Raw genomic sequence first — 20,352 nt, 5'->3', positions numbered from 1 at the left:
TAAGGAAAACAAAGTTGTTTTATCGCTCTCTTCAAAGCCAAACTCCATTGAGCAAAGCTGTGATTTAACATCCCTGAACACGGGAGCTGCTGTTCTACTGTTACTCCAATTACTCAGTTAGTTTGTATTATTGTGTGACTTTGGCTTTTTAAAGGGTTAGGTTCCCAAAATCACAAAATAATACAAACTGACTAAGTAACTGAAGCAGCGGTAGAAAAGCAGCTCTTGTGTTCAGCGAGCTAAAATTACTGTTTTTGTCAATTGAGTCTGGTGGCTTTGACAAAAGCATAGACAGGGAACTAAAGCCCCAAACAGCATCCCTGTCAGAACAGTAAATAGGTGAAAATACACTTTACACTTTAACTGATATTGATTTTTTTTAGGTGGCTAAAACACATTTTGTTGCTGACCCCCACCCGCAGCAATGCATTGCTCAGCTTCCATGTTGGATTCCAGTCTGCTTCTCCAAACTGGTGATGTGCCAGCTGACATCTACTGTTTGTTATACACTTACTATGGATAAGTACCCCATATAACCCCAAAAAATCTGAACAATCCCTTAAAAGGAAAAATAACTGTACACAGAGTGAAACACTTTTATAAATAAACATTTTAAATCACATCTGTGGTCCTGTATTTTTTCCCTCCAATACTTGCGCTAATTGAGACTCAAATGGTAGTGCGAGCGTCAGCGAGACAGCTAATTACCATCCTTTGTAATGAAGCAAATGGCAGACACTGTACCATGAGCCTCTGTTATGAGCAACACCCTGCTGTACCAGACATAAAAGCAAACACAAATATCTAATTATGCCATCATCTCTCCTGGCTTTTTCCTGTTCTGTTGCAGACGTTGCATTAATTGGTGGCCCGCACTATTGGTCAGCTTACAATCACTCTGATGATGTGGACAATTAGAGCCGGGAGGTACTCACGGCTCATCAAGTCCGTGATAGTTGACGCATCACGTCTCATCTAGCTCAAAACAAATGCTATGGAAATGCCGCTGTGACATCCCAGGGCCCAGACACAGGATAAGTCCTGGCAAAATAGGAAAGAAAAAAATCTCTTCATTGTGTTGACTCAGTCTGCTAATAAGGAACTGTGGATAGGACAGCAAAAGTATGTTGAGGCGCACAAAATACTGTGTGCAATGGGAGGTAGATGCGTTTTCATCAAAGCTGTAACCTTTTACTTTGCATAGGGAATAAATAATCATATACAGCAGGTTCAAAGACACAAAGACAGAAAAACACACACATCATGTCAGCTAGAATCAGTGATTATCTCTCCTTTCATCTGAGGCTGTGGCGACAAAGGCAAACATTTCTTTTCCACTGACAAGCTATGTAAATAAAATCTTATAAAGTGACTTTACCCTGCCAAAAAGCATTGTAGAGGTCCTTAGTTTCTTTTTATATAAAGTGGATGAACAGTGTTTTCATTCCACTTTTCTCCATCTACCAAACATGCCAGACTGAGGTTAAATTATTTCAGTGTTTTGCTTCCCCGCTTGCCACTTGCATGAAGAATCAAGAACAAAGCATAGCATGAACTGACACTAAAAGAGTACACTATCTTAGCTGATTGTCTGTAACAATAAATATTTTGCTTTTGCCTGTGCACTTTTAAACCCAACATCGACTCACATGCTTCTGATTTGTCGCTGGATGCCTTTGCTCCTGCTACTCTGGATCCATTTTTACCTCCCAGGCTCACTGTCAGAGCCCCAGGGACCTTGAAACGACAAAGCTTAGATGATCCAAATGGTAAATATTTCATGATCTTACAATTACATGAAATCAAATCTAGGCGAAAGCCGTTCATTTATACTGCATTATCAAAGGGGTGGAAGACACGGGGGGTGAAGTGGGTATATCTATGAACCTCCCGAACTCTAATTAGTCTGTGTGGCCCAAAACAAGAGAGGGAGGAATAAGTGCATGGACTCAGGATAATTAAGCGATTGTGAGCGGCGTGTACGTGAGCTGTCACTCCAATCGCCAGCCATGTCACACTTGGCAACACAACCGCGACCGGACAGCCGCCCGTCGTCTTTGATCTGGGCTCATGCATACGGAATCAGGTCAGGCCGTGGTCACACACATTTACACACACACAACACACACACACACATACACTTTAAGTGATAGTAAAGAGAGACTCTTTACAAAGGGCCACAGTACTAGGACCTGTGTAAAGGGAGACTGACAGTCAAGCATGCACAGGAAGAAAGGGAGGATAAAGGGGAAAGAATAGAAAAGAGAAGAAAGGGATGAATGTGACAAATCCACTCAAGACTTCAGAGGGACTAGTATTTAAAACAGTGTTTTCAAAAAAAAAACAGAGCTTAACTTACAGCTTCCGACTTTGGTTTGACTACTTTCATGAATGCTCCTCTTGCTTGCGCCTCCATCACTTCTTTTCTGGTTACTTTCCTGCTGTCCAAAAACTTCAGCTGGGGCATCTTGTGCAGAACAAAGTACCTGTGAGACAACAACAATTCAACTTAAAACTGTGCCGCACCGCTGCCTTTAAAGGTCTCCTTGAAGGCCTCCTCTTGACAAACAGAGAATCTAAGGAAGTGTGTAAACCGTGATACACTAATCAAACTGACACACATTCTAATATGTAAATGCACGCGTCAACAAAACTTGAAAAGAAAGCCGTGTTTACTGAGATTTAATGGTGGTGCAGATTTAATGGTGATATTTTCTTGTATGTAATAACCTTCAAAGCTGATAAGAATAAGTACGACATATAAATAGCACGAAAGGAGATACAACCCGTCTGCCAGAGCTGTCATTCTGGCAGCATCACAGATATCTCTCTAAGCTTTCAGACACACTCTGTCTTTCATTGGGAGGGAGAGAAACGTCAAAAGATAATGGTTGGAATACATAGATGACAACAGATCCTTTCACAGGCAGGCAGGGATAGAGGAACCAGTATGTCAGGGCTGAGCTGGTAGCCAAAAAGGACATGCATGCAGCACCTAAGTGGAGGGTGAGAAAGGACGGGGGGATATGGGCACAGACAAGACCTGTGCGCAAAGAGCCGTGACAAATTGATGATGGCGATGGCGATGAGGGGAGATGGCAAAGCCCGTGTCAAGTTTTCAACACCTGAGGATTATAAGGAGGGGATGCAGGGATCACATTTAGACTGACACGGAACATAAAATATCTATGTGCAAATTTAAGGGGGAAAACATCTGATATAATCTGAAAGAAACATAAAACAGGAAGTCGGTATCCACAAAAAAAAAAACAACAAATTTATATTAAAATACTACATACACTACATGTATCACATGGCCCTGAACGACTTCTTATAGGTACATTATTATAGGGTAAAATGACCTCCTCCTGACCCCTAATAAGAGCTTCTTTTCTGATGAGAGTCCTAGCACTCCGCTACAAGAGGCCCCAATCCCATCCTGTGTCTCCGTCCCTGTAAAAGGACTTTGTTCAGGGCATTTCCATGATGAAATGTGAAGATGCCCTTGGGAGACATGCAGGGAGGTTATTCTCCATAGGTAACCTACCATCACAGGGTCAGAGCAGATGACAAGGCTCTGTCAGCCAGTCGGGATATTAATGATTCAACCCAACCAAAGAGGGAGGATAAGAGAGCACACAGGGGTGGTGGAGGGATGACGGGGGGGAAAAAAAACAGACTCATGTACTTTATTTAGCAATACCAAATATGTAATGCCAACAATATGATTTTTGCTGAAGGTGATTCTTGTAGACTGAACTCTAAAAAAGGAACTAGATGCTATACTTTCCTTAAAAAATTGTTTTTCGTTTTTTAAAATACGATTTTCTTTTAAGACAATACACATAATGTATGTAACAATTAATTTAAGTTTTAATTAAAGGGTACCTACTACTGTTTTCCTTATTTCCTATTATTATAGGAAATAAGGAAAACAGTAGGAATTTTATTATTATCAATATTATTATTATTACAATGTCTGTTGTTTATTTTAAATGTGGCTATAGATTTTCAATCATTAGTAAAAGTAATCACTGTGAGCAAAAACCTAAGGCTTCTTAATGTTCTAAATACTCGTTTAATCTTAGCTGCTGATGTTAATTTCTCCTCATTTTTAGATCATATTTCTGCTGGAATATGTCTGGCTGTGAAGATTTTGCTTTAAATCTTATATTAGTGATTTTCACAGTAGAAAGTGCCACCATACTCTGTTAGTAATTCCCTCAGCTGCAAGTACAGTGCTACATATAGCTCCATGCCAGGGATACATGTAATCTTGGTTGCCGATATTGTTGTTGTCCCTGATTCTTCCTACAATATTTTCATTTGTGAAGATTTTGGTTTAAAAACTTTTATTGGTAATTTTTCATGGTAGAAGGTGTCGCTACATTCCATTTATGTCATTCTAGCTGCTGCAATAACGGTGCAGAAAGCCTTAGATACAGAAGATCTTGGAAAACCAAGTGCTGTAATTAAGTGTTATAGTTAGGTAGAGTTTAAAAGTGACTGTCGATGTCCACACTAATGTCAGTGAGAGAAGTCATAATGACAGGAAAAAATTCACAGAAATACATTTATACAAAAGGAAATATCAATTTATTAGCCACAAACATTGTTGCGAATTAGAACAGAGCTGGAGTTAGACTACACAAGCATTTGCTTCTTCCTACTCCTTTTCAGATGAAATGTTAATTTATTAAAAATCTGTTATCTATATTATATATGTCTGTTATATATTTCTGTTTTCATTTTATTTATTTATTTTGTTTTATAAAGTTACAAAGTAAAGTATATTGAATTCCATTCAATTCTTTATATTTGTTGAATTGTGCTACACAGCAGGACTAATTTTACATTTTGGTTCTGCTGACCTGCTCTTCAGTGACTTTAAGTTGGTTATTTTGGTGGTTATAGTAACAGTTAACTGGAATTACTTCCCAATTTTAAGAAACTAGCAGACCCATAAAATAACATGTTTTCAACAATTGTTATACTTTAAATTGTAATGTATATATATATATATATATATATATATATTTATATATTTATATATATATTTATATACACATACATTCTGGATAGTTATCGTGCAGCTGCACTTAGAAAAAAGGTTGAGTGAACACAAACTACAGCTGGTGTTTAAGGCACCTCAGGCACAAACTCTTTGATCTACCACAAAAGGAGATCGTACAAACTGATAACTGTCCTCGAGATAAGGGGTTAAAATGTCACCAAAAAATGTTAATCTTTAAACATCATAAAAACTGACAGAAAAGAAAGCGGTCATGTTACATCTATTGTCACAATATTTCCGGGTTTCTCACTTGGACATTTTTCTGAGGAGACAGCGTCCTGTAACAGTGCAGCATAATCAGTAACCATTGCGAACATATAATATTACAGCCCTGAACTTGTGTTATTGTAGTACTACAAACGGCCACCGAGTGCATGCATGATCAGCAAAGAACAGGACAACATTTAACCTCCTCACAGACTACACAATACTATGTGAATGAATACTATGTTTCTTTGTCATTGGACTAATTGGGGCACCAATGCAACGCACTGGGGTATTTCACTTGAGAGACCAAGAGCTCCCGAGGCATTGGGCTGGGTATTTATTGCCCAAGGCCAGTGCTGTCACGACCTGCATAAAGCCTAACCTTGTCAGACATGAAATCTGCATCACGCTCAAACTGATGTTTTACTATGTGACACATTATGAATATTACATTACAGGACCCTAGACGTTGTCAGTCAAAACAGAACAGCTTTCCTCACCAGCAAGATAAGCATGTGAGGAGAGGGGAAAAAGGGGGAGAAGGGGAGGGAAAGTGAGAGAGACGGGGGGAGACAAAAAGAGAGAAGAAAGATTATTCAAGAAAGGCATGGGTGGTAAATGATTAATAGGCAACGCAGAGTCAGAAACAAGCACTTAGGGCTAAAACAGACAAAAGAGAGTATGCTTTTCGCCTTTTATCGCATTTCATGTAAAGGACCCTGACAAATGGTGGTCATATTGCATGGCTTGAGGCCTAGCTTGATGTTTAATGCATCATCTGCTCTGGTAAGGCAGGGTAGTAAACACTCATTTGTGGTGGTGACTAGTCACACATGAAATCCATTTTGCAAACTGGAGTGTAGAGGGGCCAGTTGACAAAGCTTTTAGAGTGATGTGGTTGAATCCACAGTCTGCTTGTGAAATGCAGGGGGTGGGGGGGCTGGATGTTAAAAAAGGGAACATCTCCAAATCCATTACTTACAAAAAGCTATCACTCTGAATAGCTTAGTATCAAAACTGTCTGACTGAAAATATAAACACACGTACACAGACATGCACACACACAGACACACACAAACACACGCACAGAGCGAGAGCGAGAAAGAGAGTAAAATAGTAAAATAGCTGCTTAACCTGTTATAAATTGTTTTAGCAGCTATTTAGATAACAGAGAAACAATTTGCTGGAGTCCCACAGGGCTCAGTTTTGGGGCCTACACTTTTAATTTTGTAATAATTAATAATTAATAGCACATGTGGAAAGTCAAATATATTGCAGTTTGTGTTGTTTGCAGATGACACAATATTTATTAGTTCAAGAGATGATAAACATCATGATTAAACATGGTAGCAGAAAGCAGTACAAATGAAACTGTCAAACTTAAAAGATGGTTTAACGAGAAGAAGTAGAAGTATTCTTAAATGTGTACAAAATTAAGTTTATGGTTTTCACCAATCAAAAACAGGATGATTTTTTTTTTTACTGTCTATCGTGAAAATGTCACATAGCACATGTTAAGTCAAAGGTGTCTAAGAATATTGTTGTTTTGTTTTCTGTTCAAGGTATGTGTTAGATTACAAGACCATGAGAATCCTGTACTGTTCCCTTATTTTGCCATATTTATATTATAATGCAGAAGTGTGGGGCAACACATACATGAGTATCATGAAGCCATTGTTCATATTACAGAAAAAAGCAGAAAGTATTCATGACATGGACCCTAAAGAACATACTAGCAGACTTTTCATTACAGCAGAACTATTCAAACTTTAAGACTTAGTTGACTTACAGAAACTATTCATGTATAGGACAAAAAGCAGAATATCACTAGAAAACGTACAAAACATATTTGTTTTTATTTCAGATAACTACCAACATTGAAGGAACTGCAGTAAAGCAGATGTGTACTTCAGTGGTTGGTATCAAACTCTGGAATTCTCTACAGAATGATATAAAGTGTTATCATAGTATTTTTCAGTTTAAGAGAATTTATAAAGGATAAAAAAAATTAGATTATATAAAACTGTCAGGTAGAATCTGTCCCTGTGTTAAAGGTAACTTATTGGTATGGCTATTGATCCCTCTCTATGTATTTATAAATCTTATTTTTTTCTTTTGAAATTTATTGTAAGTATTGTTTGTTAAGCAACTAACTGACCATTCTTTGGTTTATATATATTTTGAGAAAGAAGGAGGTAAAATACGATTCTTTTCGTCTCCCCTTTCCTTTTAGCCATGTAATGTGTATTGGAGTTTTTAATCTAATTCTAGCTGTTGTGCATTAACATGAGCGAAAGAAATAAAAATGCAATGAAATATCGTTTTCTTATTTTTCTGTGACATCATCACATGTAGTAACTGACCTGTATCTCTGGTAGTCGTCCTCATCCTTATCCGGGCTGACCAGCTGGTTGGGGCAGGCCTCATTTCCCAGCAGGCTTAGGTACTCCAGTGACGGGGTCACATCAGCCAAGTGTTCCAGCAGGGCCTCGATATCAGTCAGGTGTCAAAGGGCGGATGTCAAGGACCTAGCGCTGTTAATTACATTAGCATTTACTACCCGCAAAGCCCCTCCCGGGCCTGTCTGCACTAAAACACGTCACTGTCAAATTTGCCGAGGTGCTCAAAGGGGCTAGTCACTGGCTTTGTGAGACCGGGCAGACAGAGGGGCAATTTAAGGTGCAGGCTTTGGCATATAGTAGTGACACAATTTGGCTGCTGCTCTCTCTCCCCTTTTCTCTCGATCTCTTTCATTTCCTAGGTGGCCGGGTGCAGAACAGTGACAAAATGATGGATGCCCTGTGGTTCAAACAGTCCGTGCTTCCCAGAGCCGCGCTGTGGAAAAACTTTTGCGAAACGTGGAAAAAACAAACAGCCCCTAAAGCAGGCACATTCATCACTAATACATTCACTTGGAAAATTGAGCCCCAAAGTGTCAAAATACAACTGCACTAATGCAGTGCTCGAGCTTTAAAATGGCACTGTGCCACGACAGGATGTACATAATTGGCCTATTAGCATGTGCCGACCACTTCACAACCAAACTCAGCACACAGCCCCAGACGCACACTTCAAGGAGCCCCAGTTTTAATGTTGACTCTGGAAGTGTGTGTGTATGCGAGAGAGAGAGAGTGAGCATCGTTACCCGGTAGGATCTGCATAACCAGAGGAAAACAGGACACATTGCTAAACCTGTTCTGAAGCTTAGAGGGGAAGTTCACACATTTTTGACTGATCATAAACAGCCTCGCAATGTGTCTATGTCTTGAATTTAGGGTGGCTGTGCGGCGCTCTGCTTTTTACCATGTTTACTTTGGTTGGCAAATAGAACACACAGGGGCTGTTATAATCAATGAGCCAAAATGTGAGCATGTTCCAGTGCGTTGAGTGACAAATTAAATGACTGATTTATTTTTATTTCAGCGAGGTGAAGATGTGTAATGAAGCAAAATGAATAATGGGAAAAAAAGTTCTGATTTGATTCTTTATGATTTAAAATCACTGACATTAACAAACACCAAATACATCACACTTTACTGTGTCTCAATCTTTGGGATGTAGTTTTAATCCAACACTCATTTATTCCCTTTGAGAATAAAAACACATCTGTTATGTTGGCTCTAAAATCTGATTCCACTAGAGGTCCCTGTGGTTCAAAAACTCTTCCTGTGTGGAGCTTTGTGACAGCCAAGTTCCCCTGCTCTCTTTTGCAACACACAGTGCTCCCCTGCAAAACCACAACATTAAAAACTGGTTCTCTGAGACAAAGGCAGCTTGTATTGACATATGAATGCAGACAAAACACTGTGTTGATTCTGATGCCTGTAATAAATGTCTGCACAGTTGGCTGCAAATCAAACTGAGAAATGAGCTGAGTGATAAGTTTGAAAGGATATATGGTTCTTATTGAGTGTTAAGGTGTGCAGGTTGGGCAACCTGGGCAACCGGAGGTCATTTCCGAGCAGATTGTTGTCAACGACCAGCTCTTCCAGCTCGGTGAACATTTTGAGGCCCGCCAGTGACCTGCAATGATAAGGCAACAGGAAAACTGTTATGGCTCTAAATCTGGTCAGCCGTTATTGTGCAGAAATAAATATTTCAGCCTCCCTCTTTCATACGCCGGGAGAGTATAGGTCCGGGCCTGTCAGGGAAGTGAATGACAAGAATTAGTGGTGCTGAGCTCCCCTGGCATGGTGAGGCATCCTTCAGCGGCTGGCAGGATGAGGGATGGGGGTCACTTGTGAGTAGCCAGGATTCAAAACAAAAGGCTTCAGAAATGCAGCGGGCAGGATGAATTTGTCAATGTCTTGTGCCTTGAGGCGCCCAGTTTCGCCTGACCCTAACCCTCCATTCCCAAGACAAATCACTCTGTCACAGTTCACCTTCACTCCCCAGACACAAATTTAACTTGTCATCCATCATTTTCACAGAGGAAGCAGAATACACTTGCAATCACAGATGGAATGGAAGGGAAACTTTTTTTTTTGCAACTCTAACACGATAGGGGTTAGTGTTGGGATTTTAACATCAAAGGGCGATTTTGTTTTTTCTTTTTGGGAGGAATTCTTCCTTCCGCTTCTTTTTTTAAAATGACAAATTGCAAAGAGAGGTGAAGGTTCATCCCAACTCTTTTCCTCTCTGTCTCTCTCACACACAAGCACATTCACACAGGCATAAAAATGATGGAGGGTGGTGTTAGGAGTAATGTTAGAGCCCTGCAAAGTTCAAGTCATGGGAGGTGCACAAAGGCAATGTGTGTGTTGTCTAATCCTTCACACTGTCAGCATGCCATGTTAAAGTGTCCTGGGTGACTTCATTGACATTTAAATCTGCCAGAACCTGACACATACTGTATACTCCTCAAGAATTATTCCTCACACTTCAACAGGTATATTTACTTAAACATGGCATTTTTAATTATTAGATATATTTCCATATCATTGTTATTTACTCCAAGCTCTTAATTTTCTCAGTTCTACACTATAAGAATAGTACAGTATGTTTCTCGTTTTTAAAGCAGACGGATAACCTTGACATTAGGTTATGCAAACATAAATTCCAGTGAACAGTGTCACATTGCAACATGACAAACTCAAGGTACAGTGAGGTCTTAAAATCTGCAGCGTGAACTATTGCTCCTCCTTGGATCTGCTTAGTGTCAATGGCTGCCATAATACACACCAACTTGGAGCTATGTAAATATAACACCTTTATCATGACAATCTGCAAACAGATAGCAAGGAGCAGTTAGCAGTGTAGGGGCAGGGCATAATATACAGTCACATTCATTATGGAAACATGCTTTTAAAAGGCAGGAAGGATGAAAAGGGTGAGTGCTTTGTTCTTTTTCTGATCAGCTTAAACTCCATCTATATGTGGTCTCTGATCCAAAAACACACAGATGCACAGAGTGGACACACTGGCAGCAACTTTGAACTACAAAACAAAAACGTTGCAACTATCTTTTTTGTGGAAAATGACAAATAAGCAATTCATTGTAGACTTGAGAGTGAGGCGGCCTCATTTCGAAAGACATCAACATTTTGCAAACACACACACTTGATACCCACAACAACAGCTGACAGCACCTAGCTAGTGTGCTGGCAAAGCCGCTAGCTGACAACCTCTTATCAGGTCTGATTAATGTACTGGCAAGATGGATGAATAGAGAGATGTGCCAGTTTTATGAAATCCTATCCTGTTTGCTTTTTTCCCCCCATGGTGCTTCTAATTTGTGAAAGCAAAAAGGCCCATTAGAGTAGTATACTTACATTTATGGAGGTGGCAAAAAAGATACATTTCATCATAAATGTTGGTTTTTTGTCACTCTTTGGTCAATTTCCCGTCTGTTTTGTCTTCATCCTTATCCAAAACATGAAAGTATGGCATTACCCTATAGGGCTAGGCATCACTTTAGATCCAATGATAGCATATGATAGGATACCATACCATACCATACCATACCATACCATGGTGCTGCGCCACAGTACAGTATGATACAATCTAGTACAATACTATGCAATACTTAAATCACATACAATATTATGGCAATTTTAAATGAGTTGCAATATGCAATGACATATATTGCTAAATATATGGCATTTTATTACCCTTTTGTCAACATCTGTTTTATCTAATGAGATAAATATTTAATTATAATTAATTTATAAAATATTGCCATGCAAAAAATATCGTATCATCTCTATTTATTTACCATAACTATACTTTTCATGATTTAGGCTAGCTTTTTTAGTTTTGATTTTATTTTTGGACACAGCTGTTGGCCCTAACTATAGCGCTCACAAAACACTTTGTAGACTTTATATTTCTCAGCGTGGGTACAAGGTTTGTGCTGAAAGGGAATTCATTACAACGTGCAATTTATCTGCGAGTATAATCTTTGTGTGGTTAGGCACAAACTATATTGCATCATAGACATTATTGCATTTTCTGTGAAAAGAGGCTGCTAACTAACCATTGCCACCTGTAAGTGTGCATGTCTGTGTGCGCCTGTGTGTGTGTGTGTGTGTGTGTGTGTGTGTGTATGATGGGCTGCAGTCCTGTGGGTTATGTTATTAGCTGCTCGGTTAAAGGGAGCCGTATGGCACAGGGGGGAGCCTTATTAATTGTTGTTTTCATGTCACCACTGCTGCGTGCACTGGCTGATTTAATCAGTTAAATTCACAGCCAGGGGAGAGCCACTGAGTCCCATCCAGCATTAACTACAGTGCAGGGATTGAACTTCTAATACTCTCCAGCTTTCTGTGCTCCCTCTGCAGATTTCCATAGCCGCTTTCATTACTTTTTATAAGCTTTCTTGTTTTAATGTGCGGCTTGGAAAACTAACAAAGTTTAAGCACTGCAGTAAAAGTACTTCACTTCAAAAAAAGAGAGCAGCTTTTGCTTTTAACAAAACTAATGAGCATAATTGACTTGAGTCCTTATGCTGTAGAGGTTTGGTAAATGGCAAAGAGGAAAAATGCACATGCATATACACACAGGAAATGTATATAAAAAACAGGATTTTCTGATGTTAGCATTATTTTATTCAATTCACCTTCTTCAAAGAATGTGATGATCTTTATAATGAAAATATTCAGTGATGGGTCCACTGCAAAGGTAAATTTTACCAGTACAATTCTGACTTGTTTCAAACATCTGCTCATGTGATTTCTAGGCAGTAATCAATGTTTATGTAAATTGTAAGCTATGAAAAATTATGTATACTATCTGTACTAAATGCAATGCAGAAAATTTTACAAATATCATATTAAAAATAATGTATTCTTATGTCATACTACCTTGCCTCATTATACAAATTTTGAAAATTATGATTTCTATAGTAACGCGTGTCAAATGATTCTTCTTAAACCTCTAACTAGCAGAAGAGAGACAGAGACAAGCGGTAGCTTTAACGAGGTGAGGCGATGAATCCTCTCCTTGTTAAGATAATTATGATCAGCCTCATTGTCAGAGCTAATACCTCACACGCGCTGTCTTGACGCTTTGACTACCACTTAGCCTGTGTAAGCTCACCATCATACATCATATGGCCTCGTGTGCATCAGTGTGTGTGTGCTTTTGAGCTTACATAAGTAGCGCATGTATGTATTGAAATCTCCATTATCTGCTAAGATCCCTTCTACTGAGCACACGGAGTAGCAACATTTAGCTGGAACAGAAACTCAGAAATCAGGGGAGGATGTGAGACACCAGACAAGGACACTGGAGAGGAGACACCGACCCGGAGAGCAGCCCTGCCAGATCGATACACTAATACTAATGCAGACATAGTGATTGATGAACCACTGCTGACAACAGAGGGAAGAAAACTCTCGACCATTATTGGCTGAAATGTCAGTCACTCCTGCCAATGGTGTGCGCTACTGTCATGTCATATATCCTCAGGCAGCAGATGAAAAATGGAGAACGGCAGTCTTGGCTCTTTTACATGTTTTACATAGTCACCCTTCTTAAGTCTGCTGCTTTTAAAACTGTTGCCTAAATGAATCATCCTTGGCAATTTTTAGGAACTCCGAAGATGATAGATCAACTGTGGATTTTATCAAAGCCGTATGTTACAGAGCTATAATGTAAAACAACCTCAAAGTCTTGCCCATTACTGAAACACTGATACAGAACACAGAGGCAACATCCCAACAGCGAGCACTGCAATAATGAAAAAAAGTCCCATAGTTTAATGTATATCAAAAAAACACAAACATGCTGGAGAAGCTGGAGAACCATCGCAGCTGCAGTCCACAGTTAAAGGGCTGATGTCCTCTCAAGGGTCGCAGTGGTGCAGAAAAGCAATGCACTGTTATTCTAAACGAAGGACCAGAGCTGCAGAGTGACAGGCATAATGACGTCCTGTTCAGAAGGCAACAGATAAATGTTTGATGAATTGACCAATACTGGGGCCATGATGGTCTTCATATGTGCATAATGGACTATTCAGAGCACACTTCAGATTGCCTGCCAGGATAAGGTACTGTAATGAATGGGAAAAGGAACTGGACCTGGGAAACCCAGTATGTGGACTGGCTTTAATAAACTTAATAAGAAAGGTGAATGGAGGAGGGCTGGTCAGAGAGGGAGGAGGGAGGCTGGAGAGCCTTTAAGCCTGAAGTAGTAAGTAGTCTGGAAATATTGTGATGGTTTTCACTCTGAAAAATATTTCTCAGTGTTAATCAGTAATTCAATAACTTAGCCATACTCCCATAACTTCCATATATAGTCCCAAATGCAGCCATGAAATCAACACAGGGTGGGCAAATCTGCATATTTATGAAATATTTCATTATTTAAACTAGGGCCATCATCTGAGATTTGAAATATCATAATATCATAAATGTTGTCTTTTCTTTTGTGTGTTTAATAGACTATTCTAACTGTTCTACTATTTGCTTTTACCCACTTAGTCATTATTTAACCAAAGGGATGTCTTCAAAATGCTTCTTTTTTCCAATCTTCAAAAACTCTTCATTAAATATAATGAATGACAAAAAAAGAAGCAAATCATCACTTTTAGAAAGTTGGAACCAGCAAATGTTTGATATTTTTGCTTGGAAAATATCCCAAACAGTTAATCAATTGTCCAAATACTTGGTGATTAACTTTCTTTCAACTGATTAATCAATTATAAAATAGTTGGCAATAAAATTTCCTTTGACTGAATAATCAAACCACTGACTTATCCTTAAAGCTGTGTACAGTATTTATAATTATTAATCAGAAATCTCATTGTGTAAATATCCTTACAAAAAATCAATATTGAGGTATATGATCAAAAATATTGTGATATTTAAATGCAGTGGAGAAAAGGATATTTTTTATCAAAGGCAAATCTTAAAGTGTTGAATAAAATAATAAATGAGCTGATGGAAATGATGTTTTCATAGTGTAATGAAGTGGTGTTGAGTGTAAATAAAGCAGTATGCTAACATTTTTTTTTCTAATAATGGTAAAATGGAAAATAAAATATAATCTATTAATACACCATTCTCCATTAGATCAACACAGCTGTATTTCATCACTCTAACCCACAACAAAAACACAAATAAACATCAAAAATACCCAAATAAAGCATCAAAACACTATCAGGATTAGCTCTTAGTAAATAAGATGACATTATCTGTAAAGCAAATTAATGCCCTGCAACCCCTCAGCATCCCTCCTACCACCTCCACACAGCGCTGATCAGGTCTGTTCCAACACTCTCCCCTCCAGCCACAGTTTACGGCCTATACACGTCTCTGTACATGCATCTCTGATGGCGACGGTGAATTAGACTGTCATTATCTGTCTCTATCTCCCCCACAGCTCTCCCTGTCTCACCCTCCCCTATCTCCCTCACATGTAGACAGTCACTGAAAGGGTGGCACTCCTCTTTCTGTATTGCCAGGCCTCAGGTGGCAGTCATTTAAAGATCACACGTCCAGGACACACATAGCCTTCCCTGAATGCATGTCAATTCACACATGGGAAGGGGATTACACGTCTCCTCCTAGGCAGCTGCAAATTACTATTAATGGCAATGCAAATCATTAGAGTACGTTTGGCGCCGCCAGCGAATCTCTCCTTTATGTGGGCTTACTCTTAATCTGTTTTGAATATTGCGCTATGCTCGCTCCTGATAGTCTGTGTGTAAAAGCATCACTAGCTACAAAGCTGTCAATTGGAGGTGGCATGTCAGATTGAACTTTACACAGGGTTACATCATTTGCAAAACAAAAATATCTTTCTGGAGAGCATAAACAAATTCAAGCAGGAAGAAATCTGTGAAATATAATTAGCAAAGTTCTTTGTTGACGAAGAAGTTAAATATCACCGCTCATTACTTCGTGCTGTACGAGGTTATTATGTGAGAAGTGCAGATCAAATTGTTGGAAATGTCTACACCATGGTGCGTCTGTCGAACGTTTAAAGCTAGCTTCGGTGTGTTTGAATGATAATACCACTGTGGATCCTGCAGTGTCTGAGTTATAGACTACCCCTGTGGATATTTCCTGCTGAGTGTGTGAGGTTAATATTCTCTCTCAATGTCATTAGCGCTGGTAGAGCGGCTGAGAGCACTGTGAATCAGACAGGGAGTGATCCTGTCAATTCACACACACACACACACGCGCGCGCGCGCGCGCACACACACACACACACACACACACACACACACACACACACACACACACACACAAAGCCAGGGCCAGACAAAAATCAAAGCCACTGTACTGAGGTCAGCATCACCTGGCCTCATGCTTCCCCTTGCATCTCCAATCCCCGTGTGATTAATGACCCTGGATCAACCCTAGCCGAGGGATAAGGACTTGACAGACATTCCTGTCAGGTCCAACCTCATAAGCCTTGCTTGACCCCGGTTTGGCCCGGGATGAAGTCTAAGCTGCAACAATGACCCGATTGAGAAGAGGTTGCCTCTTTCCAAGTGAAGAAAGAAATGGAGAAATCATTTCAGGAAGGTGAACGTCTCTTCTAAAGTTTCACCAAGTGAGGTTTGGCCAAGCAGAAAGACAGATGCTTCCCATGTACAACACTAAATTGTAACGTAGACTCACTGTATTCCAGATAGTAAAATTCGCTTTGCTGCCTTTATACATGCACTCACAAGCTTGATTGCATGCCTTGTCTTTGGGCAAGGGTCTTACAAGTCAAAACAAGTTTTCATTGGCACCTTTTGGACCAATTATTCAAGAGAAATCATGAAAAAACTACCAAGAGATATGGTGTCCAGACTACACAGTGAAAACAACATGTGCAAATTTCGACTCATGGTATTCCAGACGACAGGCGGTTACAAAATCTTCCCCCCTGCCTTGTTCGTGCAGCTGCAGGCACACATTGGAAACTCACCCTGATTTATTGCTAATGAGTGAACTTAATGCTTCTTAGATGTCAAAAGATTACAAGGAGGGAAAACTGACGACAAAGAAACATATTTGATTTGTGACCTGGGAGTATTTCCTTAAATAACCGGTTAATGTTAATGTTAAAAGGTCAAAAGTTCGGAACCGCGACGTCCGTAATACAGTGAGTTTATGTCACGCTGTAAAACGCATTAGCTGATAAGAGAGGCGAGCAGTATAGCTGGTAAAGCCGAGCCCCTTCAAAGCCTACTAAGGTGTCAAAAAAACTGATATTCAGATACTTATCAATACTAAATATTGGTATTGGATAACGATACCCAACGATAGGCAACACTATTGATAACAGGAGTGCCTACTCCTTCTTGTTATTGACACACAGCTCGACACAACTACACACACAAAACACTGCTGCTGACAGGCAGGCTCACAGCCCTCTCCTAACTAGCAGCTGAATACATTAGCTGTCGTCTGCACCGTCAGCCTGCCTGTGTTGCCAGCTGATGCGAGCTAACCTGGTCGGCAGCACACGTTAACGTAAGCCGTTTATTATTAGCCATTAGCCAGCAGCCATATTAGCCGTCTGTTAGGCTATCATTAAGCTAACGGCTAACAGCTAATAATAAAACGACTACATATGCGATCTAGGCAGCCCACATTTTTAGTCCTGCTGTCTATAACAATAATTGGCAGTGTTAAATTAACAAAAACAACAAACAAAACAAAAACATCCGCAGCCTATCCTAACAACTGCATTCGATCAAAAAATGGTGCTGAGTCACCAGAAGAACAGGACATTAACAGGGCTGCAGTGAAGTACATGCATGTCATTGTTGCTGTTTTTTATTTTTGATATTTTTTACCTCAGACAACTTAATAATACTGTTGTAATTTAAGTTATGTTTTGTATTGTTCTTATCATTATTAAAAAAGAGGGGTCTTATTCCAGCTAATTTTTTGTCATTTTCCCCCCTTTGGTATCGAAAATGGTATCGCGTATCAAGTATTTTTCTGGGTGTAGGTATTGAGTTAGAAATTCTAGTATCGTGACAACCCTAGAGCCTATGCAACACTTTCCTCCTCACAGTGCCTGGACTGTACTCACTGTATGGCCATGCATCTTGTGAATGTTTGTATTGAAAGATTACTTGTCTATCCACATGACAAACACCCTCCTCTCTCAGTGAGCAGGAGCTGAAAATCAATTCCCTGATGGCATCTCAGTCAGTGAGGACATCAATGCGGCACAAACAAGTGCACACACGCTTCCATGCATGCAGCCTCACACATCTTAAAGTGTATATTATACTATAAAATTACACTGACAGGGCCAATCAGCCGAGGCCCATTGCTATAAGTACACTTCGTATTAAACAGTGAGTTTTTCATGAATAAAAGAATGCACACGTATACATATATACAGAAAATGTAACTGGAAATGAACTCATGTTCTCTTGCAATAAAATAAAGGAACCATTAAATAATAGATGCTGCGATCTGTGAGGAAGAATCCCTCAGTGCTCTGTCTGCCTGTACGCTCTGTCATTACAGTGTTCAGGCTCAGTGCTTGTCAACATTTCCCTGAGAGGGGGAGCCATCCCGCATTACGTTTGAGTGAGTTCAACTGTCAACTGCCAGCCATTTGTATGCCTCAGCATCCACCTAATAGCAAATAATCACTACCCCGCGCTCTCTTCATGGCAAATGATCGATGTTGTCTTGAAGTCTGATGGATGACCCTGCCACAGTGATGTCCAGGCATGCATTAAAAACCACCTCTATGAAATGCCTGTCAGTCTGATGAAGCGGCGCGCACAGAATCACAGGCGTGTGCACAGGCTGACACTGAGGAATGCATGTGCACAGATAAAGGGAGAAAAGTGAGGGAAAGCAATAATTCAATTACACAATAAAAAAAGTTAATTTCTGTATATTAGTGGAGAATTTTATAATGCGACGGGACCTGTGGTGTGATTGGTAGACAGCATTACCAGAGGTAGACTGCTCAAGCACCACCTGGGATGCTTCTCTTCCTCCTCTCTCCCTCCTTCCCGCTCTCTAACACACAAACAGCTCCCTATTACCCCTCAGTGTTCAGATTAAAATGCACAGCACTACAATCTTTGATCTCCCACTTGCTGACACAAATCCTTTCAAGCCTCAACATTTTCCTGCAAAGGTAATTAGTGCTAATTAAAAAGTTTCGAAAGCAGTCTACGGCTGCAGCTGGTGATACAGCCGCTGCTGGTGCTTGGGCGTGCCCTCCGTCAGATCACCCATCTACACCCTCCGCAGGTCCTGCGGATGCGTGTGTCATCTGTGTTCCTGCCTCTTTCCTGCAAAGAATCCTATAGTTAGAAGACACCAGTCAGCCTAGGACGTTTGTAGGAGCCGGATGAAGCCCAGCGAGGGGTCTAACTAGTGGTTCTTCCCCCCTGACAAACCTGTGCTCTGCAGGAGAACATGTAGTGACACATGTAACAAATACAAATCCCACAAACAGAACAGGTGTAGTCTTTAATTGGGATACTCTAGCTTAGGGGGGGGCATGTAAACATGGAGTAATTAACTTGATAAGGGATTCATTTTGCTGAAAATATCATTGTAGAGAAGCATATCATTTAGCATGAGCCTTGATTTGCATAATGATAACAAATGCAAAGACTCTAAATTCTTTTGGCATAATGAATAAACACATTAGTAATTAAAGAACTTCCTGTTTAGTGTGATTACAATAATTTGAGATAAAGATATAACTTGAGCAGTCTAACAGTGCTATCATTCATTCACTGGCCTGCCTTATTGCTTTCATCAAGCCATTATTATGATATAATTAGCTGCCTTTCTAGCATATTATTAAGCGGCTTGCTGAGTGTCAGGTACAGAGGCGTCTCAGAAATGACACACAAAAAAGTCGCTCCACAATGTTTCAAAAAGATAATTACATAATCTCACCATGGAGAGCAAACAGAAAAGTGATAATTAGACAACTATTCCTGCCAATTAATATATCAAGCCTTGTATTTTTCCCCACTGTGTGATTCCAAGCTTGTTGCACTTCCTTGTACACAACACATTACTGCTCATGCAAAATCATTACAGAGAAATCAATAAATCATAAATGTAGTAACATATCAACATTCATCACAGTTTACTAGAAGCTGAAAGGTTTTAAGGGTTCTCTAAATCTGGTAAGGTAAAGGGTGCAATGAGATTTTCCAAGATGACAGTTAAAGACAGAAGTATGTTTTGACTCTAACAAGCCTATTAATAGGCTTAATGATTGACATGTAGGTGTGCCAAAAAGCAAAAGCAGAGAAACAACAAAGTTATTGATTTGACCTTTGGGATATTTCCTTCGTTCATCGTTGTTGTTTTTGCCTCGTCTTACACCTCGAAAGGAGATAATAGAACATGTCACCGCACAAGGCAGTTTGAAATTGAATGCCATCATTTTAATTTAAATGTTACATTCTCGGCGACATCTCTGTCAGTGCATAATTGGCACCGAATCCCAGTTTGGATGTACATATTTATCATTCAGCGTGAGACACTCAAAGACACTGACAGATATGCTACTTTGATGGGATGACAGTCAGATGTGGGGGGAAAAAAATAGAATGGCAAATCAACAGTCGCGCTGTCAGTTAAGCTTTTTGTCACAAACTTGCATATAAACATGCATGATTAAAAGCA

At 39.8% G+C, this 20,352-nt stretch overlaps 1 protein-coding gene across 1 annotated transcript in view; it reads right to left on the bottom strand.

Moving 5' to 3' along the window:
• Positions 1-20,352, bottom strand: part of lrmda (leucine rich melanocyte differentiation associated) — a 256,282-nt gene that overhangs the window by 68,850 nt on the left and 167,080 nt on the right. Inside the window, exons 3-5 of the mRNA XM_042501874.1 lie at positions 9,178-9,304; positions 7,645-7,784; positions 2,360-2,486 (exon numbers count right to left, since the gene is read on the bottom strand). Coding sequence (XP_042357808.1) covers positions 2,360-2,486; positions 7,645-7,784; positions 9,178-9,304 — 394 coding nt within the window. The remainder of the gene's footprint in view (positions 1-2,359; positions 2,487-7,644; positions 7,785-9,177; positions 9,305-20,352) is intronic.

This window comes from Plectropomus leopardus, chromosome 15 (genome assembly GCF_008729295.1).
Source record: "Plectropomus leopardus isolate mb chromosome 15, YSFRI_Pleo_2.0, whole genome shotgun sequence".
Taxonomy (NCBI): domain Eukaryota; kingdom Metazoa; phylum Chordata; class Actinopteri; order Perciformes; family Serranidae; genus Plectropomus; species Plectropomus leopardus.
The sequence above is the reverse complement of the archived record's forward strand: the minus strand, read 5'-3'. Positions and strand labels throughout refer to the sequence as shown.